We start from the raw sequence: 15,214 nt of genomic DNA, 5'->3' as shown, positions 1-15,214 counted from the left end.
CGCGCTCTCAGTGAATATCACTCAGTTGGAAAACCTTGATGTTTGGCAACCTTGTTACCTGAACAATGGCCCTTCTAAGTAAAGCAAGAATCTATCACTCATACTTTTGCGTTCCAATATCCCACTCTTTATCAAACTGTTATAAAGTAAAAGAAGCTTTCTCTTTAGGAGTTAAAAGGTCAAATTTCTTGTCAACTTTGTGTTTTTTTTCTGTTTTACATAACACAAATTTAGCCTAAAAGCATTAGAGCCTTTACATGAGCTTCAGATTACACTACACAGTCATATTATTTGTTTTTATTTTTAGGTACCTAGATATTAAGGGTCTGATTTAGAACTCAGATGACAGGTTACTTTGTCACAACAGTGATGGATATCCTGTCTGCCAAAACCTCCATCCCATAGGATAGACCAGTCTGCCAAGTTCTAAATCAAGCCCTAAGTGTGAAGAACAGGATTTCAGGGTGTTGAGCCGACGCCAGACTCCAACTTAGCCTCCCACTTCCAAATTTGGCAGTTTTGGTCATTATAGCCCACATGTCCTGTTTTGTTATGATTTTTTTTTTTTTTTTTTTTTTATGTTGTTGAATTGTACCTTCTGTTTCATGCAGAAGCTAAAAATGATCTGCACTCCAAAAATGGTGTTACCTGTTTGGGTATCACAAGATGTGATAATCCTTCACATCTTCTTTAGACTGAGCCTTGGGTGGAAACAGTCCTCTGGCGAAATCGATGTTCCCAGTTGTTTTTAAACGTTCGCTATTGCTCATGTTATAAGATGTAATCTTCCCTTTGTTTTCAACAAAACTCCCTCTTGTGGCTCTGGTTTTACACTTCCCTCTTTGTGAGGTATGTTTGGTAGGCTACTGGAAACCTGCATGACCCTATCTTTCAGTCATGATTGCTTCCCCCATCCCTATTAATGTCAGTAGAGACAGGCATCTCATCTCGTCTTAGGTTTCACCGGCGTCATGGTGTACGATGTCAAAAGATGCTGGCGAGTACTTGTGTGATTTTACGGATTATAACTGCTTATACAACCCACTACTCTTGGGTATAAAGGCATCTGCCTCCTTACTTGGTGCCGCAACTAGACCGAGCTCTGCAAGCCATAGTTGAAACCATTGTCGTGGTTCAATCGGAGAATAAAATGAACTGCTCCCATGAGTTCCGACGCTGGACAGAGCACTCTTACTTGTGACGTGCAAAATGTTACCTGCTGCGTAAAGAATTGACCATTAAGAAACACAAAAGAAAGAACAACAGTAGTAACCTTACGTTTGCCAACACCAATTCTCTGGAAAACATTCCATTTACAAATGAGAACTGGCTTTCCAAATCACTGATTAAAAAATCGTAACCGCCTCAGTGTTTCTCTAGACCAGTATATAATAGGAAAGCTTTTTCGGGCTGGGTTCGGGCTCTCTACTTAAACAAAATACAATCGTTAGGAGAGCTGTAGATTCAGAAGGATACAACCAGAGAAGAAAAGGTATAACATTCTCCAACCTGTATCTGAAAGAAGTTTTTTTTTCTAAATGCGATATAAAATGCTAGCATACGGCATTAAATCGTTACCAGACCCAAAGGGGCATAAACAGAGGTTCAGACCTGGGACTGCATACATCATGTGATAGAGAAGGAGCGGTCACCTTTCAGTTTTTTTTTGTTGTGTTTTTTAACTGTATGTCAGCCATACTTAAAAGCTGCTCTGGGGAGGCAGGCCATTGGAAACGTTTTCAACACCAGGCTTCGGACCTTGCCAAAAAGCGAGTTTAGAACGCGGTGGAAAACACAAGCATCGGGCTCTCAGCAATTGTAGACTGTCCTCAAGACTAAGGAGTCAGTGATCCACTTATTGTGTTGCTGCTCCGATTCGTTTCCACAGCGGTGCCTCTTATTATGGCCAACATTTTTTCAGCAAGGAATTAGATCATGTAAGGAGGCTGTTTATTATGTCTGTTCATGCATGATTCCAGTGTTCTTTGATATAAGGAGAGAGAAACTAGGGACGTTAGGTTCAAGAAAATGCTGCTAAAATCGTCACCTCTTCATGTAGCGCTTTACCTCTTACCTTGCATAGCCTTATTGACTCAGTGTTGAATTACATCGGTGGCGCTAGGCTCAAGAAAATGCTGCTAAAATTGTCATCATAACGACTGTATAAATATCCAATTTGCACTTTACACCTTAGTAATTTTGTCGACCTGCATTTTTAAAATCTGCCAGCGCCAGGGCTGCAAATGCAGCTAAAAAGCCCACAAATTCTCAATTTGAATGTATCCTTTTCATTCTAATAAGATTAATTGCGAGGAAATGTAAGGCTTAAGACAAGGCCGCTATAACCTTTATTATTGCTCACATAATTTTATTTCCCCGATGTCTTTTTTCCTGTATGGTCCTAATAATTCAAAAAATGTTAATCTACATTTGAGGTCTTGCCCACATTTGCACATATATCTCTTTATGCACTTTAGATCAAATGATTTTAATGAGACGTACATTTTGCCAAACCACTTTTGGAATTGACCAAAAGATGATGGTTTTTAAGCTTTTAACAGTGTTACACAATAATTTCGTAGCACTTCGAATGCATTTTATTACGGATGGTCTTGACGACGACTAATAATTTTAATTTGTATTTGCTTCCAGGGCTAACACAACACAGTATTTTAGTTTGTTTGGTTTTTAATGACGATCTTTACCTTTTATGTAACATTTGTTTCCTTAGTCTTAATGGACTGATGCAAATATATTTTGCAGAATTTAACCAATCAGGAAATAAACGTTCTTAATTATTTTTACCTGAAGTAAGCATTACGCATTTGGAGGTCTGGATAAAACCATCTATACCATGCTAAATCATTTTGTGTCTCCTCATCAAAATGGAAAAATAAGTGAACATTATCAGCACACTTATAACATAGTCACATTAATTTTATTTAAATTTGTTTTAAAATGCTTCTCTACCAATCTGTTAAAATGCTTCCTGGTGTAACAATTTTACCTGATGAATTAGGTGTACAGTTTAGCAGTTAAATTTAGGCACAATTTTCATCAAACATCAACATTTTTGTGGGAGGTGGGCCATGGAGCTTAGTAAGATGAGAATTATTTACTTGGCTGTGAACCCGTTGTTGATAGCTGTTGCGTCAACAAATGTTTTTGAGGTTTTGTCTGAAAAGGATGGGAGAGTTGTAAGTAGATTAAGGCAACGGAATCAAGGATTCCTAGCATTACGGACGTTCAAGAAGCCAAACTTGAGAATTTCAATACTTATATTGTGCATAGAAAACGTTTTAATCTAAAGATCCCAGGCTGCTACGTGTTTGATCTCTTCAGGTAGAGCTCTGTATTCCGGCACCAGGTAATGGATGTAACTTGAGGCTTGGTAGACTTCAAATTTCTTACTTTCAAGAGTAAAGGTTTGCTTCCCAGCATTCCTTCACTGCCTGAGATGTGTAGTAGGGAGTGATGGCATGGGTGTTGTACCCGTTTCAATGCTTTGAACATTAAACATATTATTTTAAATGTAATCGCTAATTCCCATGGGAACCAATGAAGGTGTTTCAAGACAAGGGAGATGTTTTAATTTCTTGGTGTTAAAGCGGCCAAATGAAAGATGGCTTTTAGGAGTGCTAATGAAGTGTTTGTGGCCCTTTTGAGGAGGATGTTTCCATAGACAATTTTTGATAAAATAGCTTTCAACCGATTGAAAATCAGGGTTAATGAGTGTGGTATTTAGAAGTTTAAGGGGTGTAAAATGCAGATTGTACCATGTGGAGGTAGGGTCAAAAAGAGTATATGGAGAGGTTTGTATGTTTCCAGAAACTGATTTCAATTCAGATTTGGTGTGAAACCCTGAGAATTTAGTTGGTTAGCCAGTTGATACTTTTTGGTGGTAGGTTCCTACTGAGTATTAGAACATTGGAATGCTGGGGGCTCCATTGAAAACAATGGAGTGCTGCGGGCTTTTACTGGCCGGTAAAAGCCCACAGCGCCAACATTCCAATGTTCGCTTTGTTCACAGCAACAGCTGTGAACAAAGCCTCACGGAGCCCGAGGGGATTTTAATCCCCTCGGGCTCCATGAACATTTTTTTTTTTTAATAGAACATTCTGCCCTGAATGGCAGAATGTTCTAATAGCCTTAGAACCCGCCGTAGCGGGCTCTACCGGCTATTAAAGTCCATCTCCCTTGTTAAATGCCCTCGCCTTCGGCTCGGGCATTTAACGCGGGGAGCGGGTCTTTAATAACCGGTAGAGCCCGCTACGGCGGGTTCTAAGGCTATATTATAAACTCTGTCTTCGCTGAATTTGGTTTCAGGGAATTTGCAGGCATCTGTTTTTGTACTGTTTTTAGGGAAATTGACTGCAGTGACCGTAATGAACTATATTAACTTCATGTATCACTTTGTTTGATTCACTTACTGATGGATGATCACCTCCATGTTTTCATCAATGGTTCCACATGTAAGTTGAAAGGGCTAGGTCTGATCCTATGCGGATTGCATAGTAGAGCAGAAGGTTTTCTGAGGAACAATCACCAATTTTCGCTGAATGTTTTATATAGGTGTGCCATCTGAATATTGAATCAGCAATATTTATAGAACAGAATATTGAGGTCAGACTATTGAAAATGAAATATGGACAGGTAAGTCTAGATTTTCTACACCTAACCTCACATAAATGTACCTATGCAGTACATGTATACTAAAGGTACGTAGATGTGAAGGTAGGAATAGTAAATTTATACTTTGCTTTGTGCACTTAACTTTTAATATTCTGTCCTTGATATTAGTATCCCAGGATATTCAGTAGTATGGTCTTCTTGATATGAAGCAAACCAGCGAAGAACTGTTCGGGATGGACACAAGCATAAATTGAGGGTCCCAATGAGTTTCCAATGGTTGATAATGGTAAAGGCCATTGTTAAATCTAAGAGAATCAGTTGACGCTTCCCTCATTAGTCAAACATATGGTGGATGTCTTTAATTATTTTGACTGTGGCAGTTTGAGTCACAGCATTTGCAGAAACTGGACTGATGATCTTGTGGCAGGCTTTCTTTCTGAACTAATGTATTTAATTGGTTTGGCATACATTTCTGTTACTTTGCCAAGCCAATCGGATGATTCCCTCATCTATAATTAGTGAGGGAGTTGGGGTCTTTTTATTTACACAGTGGGGGAGAAATGTGTAGGTTCGGGGCATGCAGGAGGTTTCCATCCATTAGTGAGAAGTTTACTATGGGACACCGGATTTTTGTGATCATTTTGATTAATGTTGCTGGTCTGTGGTCATCAGCGTAGAATGAGTATGAGCCTCTGTTATTTGAGAAAATTGTGTCCATGTGTTCTTTAGTTTGGTTAGGAGTGATTGCTCTGAATTTCTAGGTTCCAATTTTAGATTTTCTCCGATGTTTTCAGTGTAAATTGTCTTATGAATTGAATTCATTGCATTTTTCAGTTGTTTTCTTAGTATGAGCTTTGCAGTAATTATTTTTTTTGTGTTTGTTTTTTTAACATTTTTGTAGTTATTTGGATTTAAGTGAGCTCTGTCTTCTGTTGTTGGAATCCACATTTCATCTCAGTGTTTTACTGCTTAGCATTGTTCCTACTTTTTTTTTTTTTTTTTTTAATTCCGTGAGTTCTCTGGCCCGAGGTCTTCCTCTAGTTTCCTGCTAGTTTCCCAATTTCCATTCTTCATTGGTGTAATTATTCAGAGAACCAGTGATTTGTTCTGTTTCAGTTTGATTCTCAGTGTTTAGTGGTGCAACGTTATCTGCAATTTCTCTCATTTAATTGAAATGGTTTATCATTCTGTTTACGCTGTGGGTTTCAGTTGCAGGTAATAGAGATCCCTTTACCGCAAGTTTGCCCAGAAACAGTCTTTCAAAAGATCTCCTAATTGAAATGTCTTCTTTTTATTTGTGCTATGTGTTTGTGGTTTTGTTTGAAATAGAATTGTGGTGTGATAGGACCAGTCAACATGAAATGGATCAGGCTTATCACCAGAGGTCATGTGTAAAGCATTTGTGCAACACACTCACACTAGCGACACAATAAATAACTACAAAAGACTCCACACAGGTGTAGGAAAATATGGACTATTTGCAGAAAATAAGACCAGGACGACAAATACATTATAAGTTTTCCCAAATATACATCTTTTACATATATTTCTCATTATTTTGTAAAAACTAGGGTCAGAACATTCGGAATATAGTGTATACCTCTCCAGATATACAGAAAACAGGGTGAAACAATGAGTTTAGAATGTATCCTTTAAGACATCCAGTCCTTAGACATTGCATTAAAGTATCCATAGAAGCCTCTGGCACAGAAGCCTCTCTGCATCTTTGTGACTCCTGGACGAAAAGGAGGGTGCCCCGTCTGGGAGCTACTAATAGGACTTCATGTGGGCTGGGAAAGCAGTGTCTCTGCAAGCACCTGCGAGGGTTCCGAGGCTATCCCCCACAATTGCTGCCTAAATAATGCCCCAAACTCGTAATTGATTCGTGACCACCCGGTCGCAATTCTTTGTCGTCCCACATCCCCAACACACCCCCACCCGCCCAAATGCAAATCCGGCCGCGGAGGAGCACAGGACGGCAAGTGGGACCACAAAGGTCCGATGCCAAGTTTTGCAGTACCCTAGTCCAATGCAAAGGACATCCAGCTGTCCATATGAACAGCACAGCTTCCACTTGCATAGTACCTCCCTGGCCCGGTCCAGTGTGCACACCACGCTGCATTCTGTTCCCTGGGGGCCGAAGTAGAGGTGGCTTCCCTGGTTGTCTCTTGGGGTGGCTGGGCCCTGCAAGGGGTGTTCCAGACGGTCGGGCGACACCGCTGCAAGCAGAGAGAATGCCTCAGGGCGGCTCCAGTCCTAGATGGCTCGCCCTTCAGGATTCTCCAGCTGGGGGCCGCACAAGAGGTCAACACCCACCAGTCTTGGTACAGGGCTCACTCTCCCTTCTGCAGCCCGCGCTCGGTCTATCGTAACACAGAGCGCAGGGCTGAGGGAGCACTCCATGATAGTCAGCCCAGCACTAACTTCCCCCCAAAAATCCAAGAGGAGAGGACAAAGGGGTCACCACACGGTACAGTTGCTAAAGCACTCACCATGCACTAGGGCAAATAGTAAAGCACTTAGTGTGCGCTAGGACAAGCAACGAGGCACGCTCTACACGCTGGGGGGAGAATGGAGCGAAAGTATGAAACGATTCCAAGGCGCTAGCTGGAACAAGCTAAGGAGAAGGGAACAGCGATCCCCCTGCACTGGGCTCCTTGCGATGCACTTGAGGGGCACAAAGGGACATGCATGCCAGCATATGGGGCAGGTAGGCTGTATGGTAGTTCCTCCTGACAGCCCAGGCACACCAGTGAAGTCAAAGTCAAGGAGCAGCAGGGCAACAAACAGAAAAGCAATCCAGTGAGTCTTTTATACCACCCAGCAGAATGCAGGCAGCAGGGCAACAGAAGAACAATCCAGATGAGTCCTTCTGACAGAGGTCCCCAATCCCAGTTCAAAAATGCTCTAAAAATCATGGGGTCTGAGCCCCTGTTCTAATGCTGAAAAATGTCTTTGAAAAAAGAGCTGACATCAAAGGAACACTTTCAAGTGAAACAAACCCCCTCTAAACCAAGCCCTAGCTCCAGACATCAGTAGGGGGGTAATCAGCCTATTGTCGGAGGGCAGGGCACAGCCTGTTGACATGGAAGGTTTGAACGACCCTCCCTCTACACAGCCCAGGATGACTACCAGTATGTAGATGAATGCAAGTGCCTCTTCTGTCACACCCAGACGCCCGTGTTATGGCTGTTTGGAAATTATGCACCAAGTGTAGCTATCACTCTGCCCTAGACATGGATTGGAGTAAAGCTGCAAAACACTAGCGGTATAAGCACAGAGAAATGCCCACTTTCTAAAAGTGGCTTTCCCAAAATAGTAATGTAAGATCCAACTACACCATTAAGAAGGATATTTTTACTACCATTCCAGACATACAAAACATGCCCACGCTACCCCTCTCATCAGAAATTGCCCCTTACACATATACAAGGGATTTCTTAGTGCTATTCTATAAAAGTAGCAATACTCACAGTAGTGAAAAACGAAGTTAACTTTTCACTACTAGGACATGTAAATCATAAAGGTACATGGACTAACTTCTATATATACAGCTCCCTGCCAATAGGGCTAACTAGGGCCTACATTAGGAGTGGCTTACACGTAGTAAAAAGGGAGTTCATGCCTTGACAAGTAGTTTTAATAGCCAGGCCATTGTGGCAGTAAATTGTGCACGGAGGCTCTTCAACGGCAGGCCTTTGAAGTTTGGAAGGCTACCTTTGTGGGTGGTGGAATCAGTGCTGAAGGCCCACTAGTAGTATTTAATTTACAGGGATTGGGTATATGGTATACCACTTTACAAGGGACTTAAAGTTAAATGAAATATGTCAAATGGGTGTAAGCCAGTGTTACCAATTTTTAGAGGAGGACGCAAATGTACTTTAGCACTAATTAGCTGTGGTAAAGTGCTCAGAGTCCGAAAGGCAGCAAAAAGAGAGTCGGAAAAAAAGGAGGAGAAAGGCAAGAAGTTTGAGGGATAACCCTGCAGAAAGGGCCATTTCCAACAGTTATTTGTTAAAGTGAGGTGTATTCATTTATTCTTCCATGATTCATGTGGGGTTTGGTGGCCTATCGATTGTGTGCCTGTAAAGAGTTTCTTTTGGCAAGATTTTTAGTATTTAATTGAGAACATCAAAGAAGTTGAAAGCAAGTCTTCTAATTTTTTATTTTTTATTTTTTTGGCCCTTAAAAGAGTCATTATAGACAGTCAATGCCCCCTTCCACTGTGATTTCCATGAAGGCTTGGGAGGTTTAATTTAGCCATGACTTCAGTTAGGAATGCTAAATCAATGTTTCGTACAATGTTTTCAGCAATATCTCAGAGGTGAGCATTAGTAGATCTGAAATTAAGTAGAGAGCCTTTGATCTTTTTGGTGGAGTTTTTAATTGTCTTATGACAGTATGGTGGCCGTCCAATTTGTTTGTATTCTAACGAGTGCAGGCTTTAGTTTATTGTCTCTCATGTTGCATGCTCTGGACTGTAAACTTTGTGTCTGTTTTTCAGCATGCGTGATGAGGCCGTGCGAATTCCATCGTTTTGAGTTCGATCTCAAGATGAAGTAGAGAATTGCGAATTTCTAGACTGTACAAGAACTTTACTCTGTAATCTGATTTGATTTTTAAGGTTTTTTTGTTACAAGCGGGTGGTCATTTTTTTTTTTAATGTAGGCTGACAAGACTGAAAGGCGCTTTCTTTATGGCGTCTATTGCTGTAAAGGTAGTTGTTTCCTATTTTGGCTACTCTGAGGATTTATATTAGTTCTAGTATTAGTTGTCCTTATCTTCTGTGTTGGCATAATATATCCCTTAGGTGGCAACAGGCAACTGTAGTTGTTGCAATCAATGTATGTAAAACATAATGAGTTTTATATTAAGCTTTCTCCTGATGCATTCAATGTTACTTTTATACCTAGACCACTGTATTTCATTTCTACAATAGTGAAGAAAAGCCAGCAGTTTAAGAAAAGAGGCTTTTGTATCACACTAGGCTAATGTCTGGACAGATTTAACATGTAATGATGATTCAGTGATGGAAATTGGCTAAGAGGATCGCTGCTTTAGTAGCTCAGAGTTCTGAGTTAGACATTAACAGAAAACGACATTTTTCTTAATGGAGTTGAATATAACTGCTTCTTGATTTTTTTTCATGTTTAATTCTTGGTTTTCTTTCTAAAGTGCTTAAAACGAGTGCTTAGCGGGGATGTAAAATGACTGCCGCTTATTATGAATTTATTCCAAACTTCCCTTATTTCTTCTGTTAAAGGCATTCATCCATAATATTGTAGGCATTTAAAGAGTGCTTGGTGGAATAGTAAGATGGACGGAGTTTATTTTCTTTCTCTGCAGGGGATTAATAGCGCATTCTAGCACCATGGCAGAAATTTTAGAAGTGTAATTTTAAATCTACTGCTTTTGTTTCGAGAGGTATATGCTTGTTAGGTCTCAAGCTTTTGTATTAACCGTGCTCTTTATTTTTAACTTTGTGTGTGTATGTGTTCTCTTACCGCAAAAAAAGACTGCTTTCAGTGTTGTGACGCTCCACACCACTCCTCCTTATGCGTGGTCTGTTAGTCAGCCTCTGTGCTTGTAGCCAGGTGAGACTCAGTGAGGCTGTGATAGTCGGATTCTATCAGCCTCTGGACGCCAACACAAGGTAGATGCTTCTCCACAAGCCCTGGGCTGTCAGACAGATTTAGTCTTCACGGTGTAGTGCAGTGCACTGCTCACCAGGTTCAATGCGTTCCCCCTGCTTTAAGGTGTACTCATTCTCAAGGTATTTTCCAAAGGGTTTTCTGGTCGTCTTCTGTTGACATAGTAGTTTTCAGTGGCTTCCAGTGGTGTTATTAGGAGATGAGGAGGAATGAGCTGTCTTAACTTCTTCTTCAGGGTGATCAGATGGGGGTGGGGGCTGAGCAGGTTTTGTCGAGCTGGAGTGAGCTTGAAGTTTCTCAAGTCTGTCTAATTACATTTATCCAATTGTTCTGTACAAATGTTTACCTTTTATTGTGCTGGACTTCACTAAATATTTTAGTAACGTTCCTTGTGGCGATATCTGGACTTTGATATTTTTGTGGAGTCCCTGGGGAAACTGTGTGGTGGCGCTCCAATCTGATGGTCCTTATATGAAATACGTTTTTAGATTTTCTTTTATTCGTGTGTTGGAGAGTCACTTAAAGCCTTTGCGAAGAAATTAATTCATTATAAAAAGTAAATTGGATTATAACCAGAAGTAAATTCATGGACGTCATTTAGGGGCAGCTGCGACCCCTTCTTGCCTCATGCTACCCCTTGCATTGCCTTTGCGTGACCCCTGGCCCCTTCAGTCTGAAAATCGGTGCCAAGAACACAGGGGCGGCAACATTCCGTATTTTCATTACTTTTTCTGCTATTAGTGAATAATACTGCATTATTCACTATTAGTGTCAAAACATTTTGAGCAGCGGTGGTAAGTAATTTTTTTTAATGTATGTTGTGTGCATGCTTGCGGGTGAGAGTTTGTTTATGTGAGATAAGAGTGTGTCTGTTGAAGCATGTACCTGCACATGTAAGCAGGTGTGTGAGTGAAAGTGAATGAGAATGAGAATCATTGACCGGTAGTGTGAGTTTGAGCTTCATATTTACTATTCATTGACACCGGACAATACTGTACCAAAGATGCTGCACTGCCTTGCATCTAAGGGAGAGAGAAGAACTTCCCCATATCTTTATTGTGCATTATTTCCCTTCTTGTGCACTTTTGGCAGCCACAGGTCAGAATGTGGATTCTCTGAAGCATAGGCTTTCAGTGGTGTGGAATTTAATAAAAATATCTACTTGTCTATGGGGCAGGTTGCTTATTAAATCTACTTGTCTTCTAAAAAAAAAAATCTACTTGTCCTTTTGGTGCCATCTAGAGCGGCGACAAATTGTGGAAGCAATCTTATTATGCATCAACACATTTTACTAAATGACGCTTCAAGGACATAGCACAAAAAATGTAATTTTACATTGTACCAAAAGTTTATTTTTCTACTTGCAATGTTTTTCTGAACATTTTATTTTGAAAGCAAAGAATCATCACTCTTGCTTAAAGCTTCTGCAAACATTTGCATGTAGTCAAAGAGCATTCTGGGCGTATTACATTAAGCCTCATATTGTTAAACTTTTCCAACATGTGTACACTTTTTTTCCACCTGGAACCACTGTCAGTAGTGCAATGTGACCTTAAAACGTTTGGTTACAGCGCTCACCCTAATAATGATGACTTTTCATTAAATTAATGAACCATAAATACAAGTTTGAACAGCATTAACATATGTACACACTTTACCTCAACTGCAGACAGTTCCCTTCTCTGTAAACTGGCACCCAAAGGGTTTGTTTTGCAGGGGGTTGGGCCTCCTTGTCCCAAGGACAAAGTAAACATTAAAACCTGTTGCCCTTAACCCCAAAGAATATGTCCAAGGCTTCAGGCGATAGGAATTCCACATCCCTGGGCTCTGTATTGGAAGGAATATCTTTCAGCACAAAAATTGGTTAGAGGTGTTCCTCACTTTGCGTGTGTGCAGCATTGTACAGCACACACACAAAGTTGGGAAAACAAGAACTGAAAACATTTCTCCTAGTAATGTCTACCTTGAAGGTTTTTAAAATTTTGGTGCAAATTCCTCTCTACCAGTTTTTGTAGCTAGGCAACTGCATCAAAACACATGGGTGGTAGTATAGAAATGTCCATGCACCACCTATATAGAAGGCTAATTTGACACAAAATAACACAAAGCAGTGCTTAGTGCAATTTTATGTTACTTTGGGATACTATCCAATGCACATTGGGATTTGTGTTGAATAGTAATTTCCACCCTAACACTTTACACTGGGTTTGCTTCACAAAAGTCACACAAACCTTATGCAAAGCTTTAGTAAAACTGGTTCTGAGGGTCAGTAAGTATGTGTAAGATTAAGAGCAAATGCAAGTGATTGAGTGAGAATGAATAGAAAGAGAGCATAAGAGTTTGATGTTGAGGTCATGGGAAAAGCCTTCCTCAAGAACAGCTATGTCAAGGATCATATCTCACTTCCTGTGATGTCTTTAAGGTCAGTGGGTATGTGATACCACTTCCACTGCCGCTGACGTTTTGGTGATTTGACTCTCATGGATGTTTTGGATCAGTAAATATTGTTAACCTAACATTTTATGTACCAAAAATGTTTTGCTTTTTGAGGGATGACAGTAGTATCTGTTTCTGGCCATCACACCCAAGTTACAGCTTGCTAAAGACTAGGTAAAAACAAATATTGCTGCCAAGTTTGATTTGATAACTTAAGAGTAGAGTTAACAGTTGACTGAACAATTGAAAAAACTAATTTAGGTTTAGAAGTCTAGCTTCTTTCAGTATACAGAAATATAAAATGTATAAACTACACTGCCCTATCTTTCTAAAGCCTTCAGCACCAGCGTGAAGCTAACAGAGAGAGGTGGTGAGGTAGTTTAATGAATCACTGATGTCTTGTCTACAAATTGTACAGACAACAAACGTAAGACATTTACTTGGGAAAGGGCAAAATATATGTGTTGAGACTTTTGAAATAGAAGGCCAGCGGAGCAAAGAGAAGGTGATGCACATCGGCAGGGAGAAAGACTGAAGGCCCTTATACAGATGTTGATAGGCTGACCTCCGGGTAAGAAATGAGGGCTTGATTTGCAAAGGATGAGTTTGTGTTAAACTATAATTTATACATCCAACTTAGTTGCCTGATTTATGCTGATATATTATTGCTGTTTCACATAGTGGTGAAACGTTAGTCCTGCTCTTAAGGTGCCTTTAACCTTTAACTGCTGATAGTTTGAATTTAAAGGCAGAAACCCATTTAATTGTAGGACTAGTAGAAAACCCCCAATCCGCCCAGTGTGGTGTCTACACCTGCCCTGAGTATCCTGAAGCACACAGAAGCCTCTCTAAACTTCCACTAAATGTGTCTTAACCAGTACTTGCGTTCCCCTTGTGACACATTAAGAAACGCTGTTTGTGAGGTCTACCACTCCGAGAGTCATTTTCCATTACCTTCTTTTTGATAGGTCTGTAAATATTTGGAACGGGATAATAAATAAATCTGGTGGCCGAATAGGTTTTGCTACATCGTACATTTCTCACGTTCGTCTGTTTTTAATTGATTGTATCTTCGTGCCTTAATGTATAAATAACAAATAACATGTAAATCGACATTTTTTAAAAAACATTTGTGACATGCTTTCATTTTGTAAAAGGAACACTCTGAAATACAAATATTAATCTCTGTCCTTTGCTGTTCTCACATAGATTGATGACTGTGGGTTTTCATTGAATCACCCAAATCAATACTTTGCGGAGAGCCAGAGACTTCTCACCGGGGGTAGAGATGTGAAGAAGGAGCCCCTGCCTTCTGAAAGCTCGCAGAAAAAACAAAGCAGTCAGAAATCTACCAGTTCTGTTTCCAGCTCAAACCCCGCTATTAGTGCCTCAGCTGAGCTGGAGGACTTAGAGAAGATCTTCAGTGACTACTAAAATTACTTTGGTTGCAGCTTTTTTATTACGTTTACTTAGGTCCATTCCTCTTAAAAGTATAGTCGACCACTGCCTTGCAAGATGTGCAGTTACAACACAGGTTTCTCTTTCACAGTGGATAAGAGCTCCAGCATCAATGTCACGGACTGTCCACAGGGTGCATGTCCGTTCCCGCACTGCCCTACTGAAGTGGCTCTACAAGACACTGCTCCCGGTAGTGTGGCTGCTGGGGATGGTGTTCTCAGGGTTGGAAGACTTGTAAAGCGTCGCTGACAGCTTCTAATCAGAGAGAAAAGCCACATTCCCTGAAGTGCATGACATTTGTATCCTAACAATGAATTGATTGAAATCAGTAAAGAATAAAACATCTGTAATGCTTGAACTCTTATAGGTCTCAAGCTATAAGTGTATGCAGCTGAAGAGGCACATAAGCACTGTATGGCTTTATTTTTGTAAAATGCATTTTTGCTATTTTCTGTCAGTGTACTCAATAGTCGTGTTAAAGGATTGAAATGTTCCCCTTTTCCTAAATAAAGTAAGTGTAAACTATTTTGTATTTTTTTATTGCTGCATATGTTGACTGCACCCAACCATTTATCACAGGCGATCCCTTAAAAGTTAGGCATTATAAGTACATCGTACCCACTGTTCAGGAAGAAGTACACTTGCCCACAGAGAAGTACGCCTTGTCCGAGCATAAACTGAACACCATAAAGCGTCTACTTAAGTATTTACCACACATTGCAAAACTTGATTTATAGTCCCCATTTGCGTTAGACATACAGGTATAATCAGTGTCGAAGTTCAGTGTGAGAAGTGTTTAAAAAAGCACACACCTTTGAAATTATTCTGTTTGAAATAGTCAGTCCTTCACTACAATAGAAGCGAAACCATTCCAGTGTGTGGAAGTGCCTCTTACTACTCCTCACCAGAGACGCTTTTAGTTACACAACAGCCCTGTTGGCTTTACCAGTGCTTGTTTACAGAATGTATAGTAGCCAGCTGTTCTATCACCTTTTTATTACATTAAATGGTTTGCACAGTGTTTAATGTGGCTTCCA

The 15,214-nt window shown here is 40.3% G+C and overlaps 1 protein-coding gene across 1 annotated transcript in view; it reads left to right on the top strand.

Annotated features, from left to right (window-relative positions):
* Positions 1-14,702, top strand: part of PRIM2 (DNA primase subunit 2) — an 801,093-nt gene extending 786,391 nt beyond the window's left edge. Inside the window, exon 14 of the mRNA XM_069235757.1 lies at positions 13,929-14,702. Within this exon, the coding sequence (XP_069091858.1) occupies positions 13,929-14,153 (225 nt within the window). The 3' untranslated portion in view covers positions 14,154-14,702. The remainder of the gene's footprint in view (positions 1-13,928) is intronic.
* Positions 14,703-15,214: the final 512 nt, after the last annotated feature.

Source organism: Pleurodeles waltl, chromosome 5, assembly GCF_031143425.1.
Source record: "Pleurodeles waltl isolate 20211129_DDA chromosome 5, aPleWal1.hap1.20221129, whole genome shotgun sequence".
Taxonomy (NCBI): Eukaryota; Metazoa; Chordata; class Amphibia; order Caudata; family Salamandridae; genus Pleurodeles; species Pleurodeles waltl.
The sequence above is the reverse complement of the archived record's forward strand: the minus strand, read 5'-3'. Positions and strand labels throughout refer to the sequence as shown.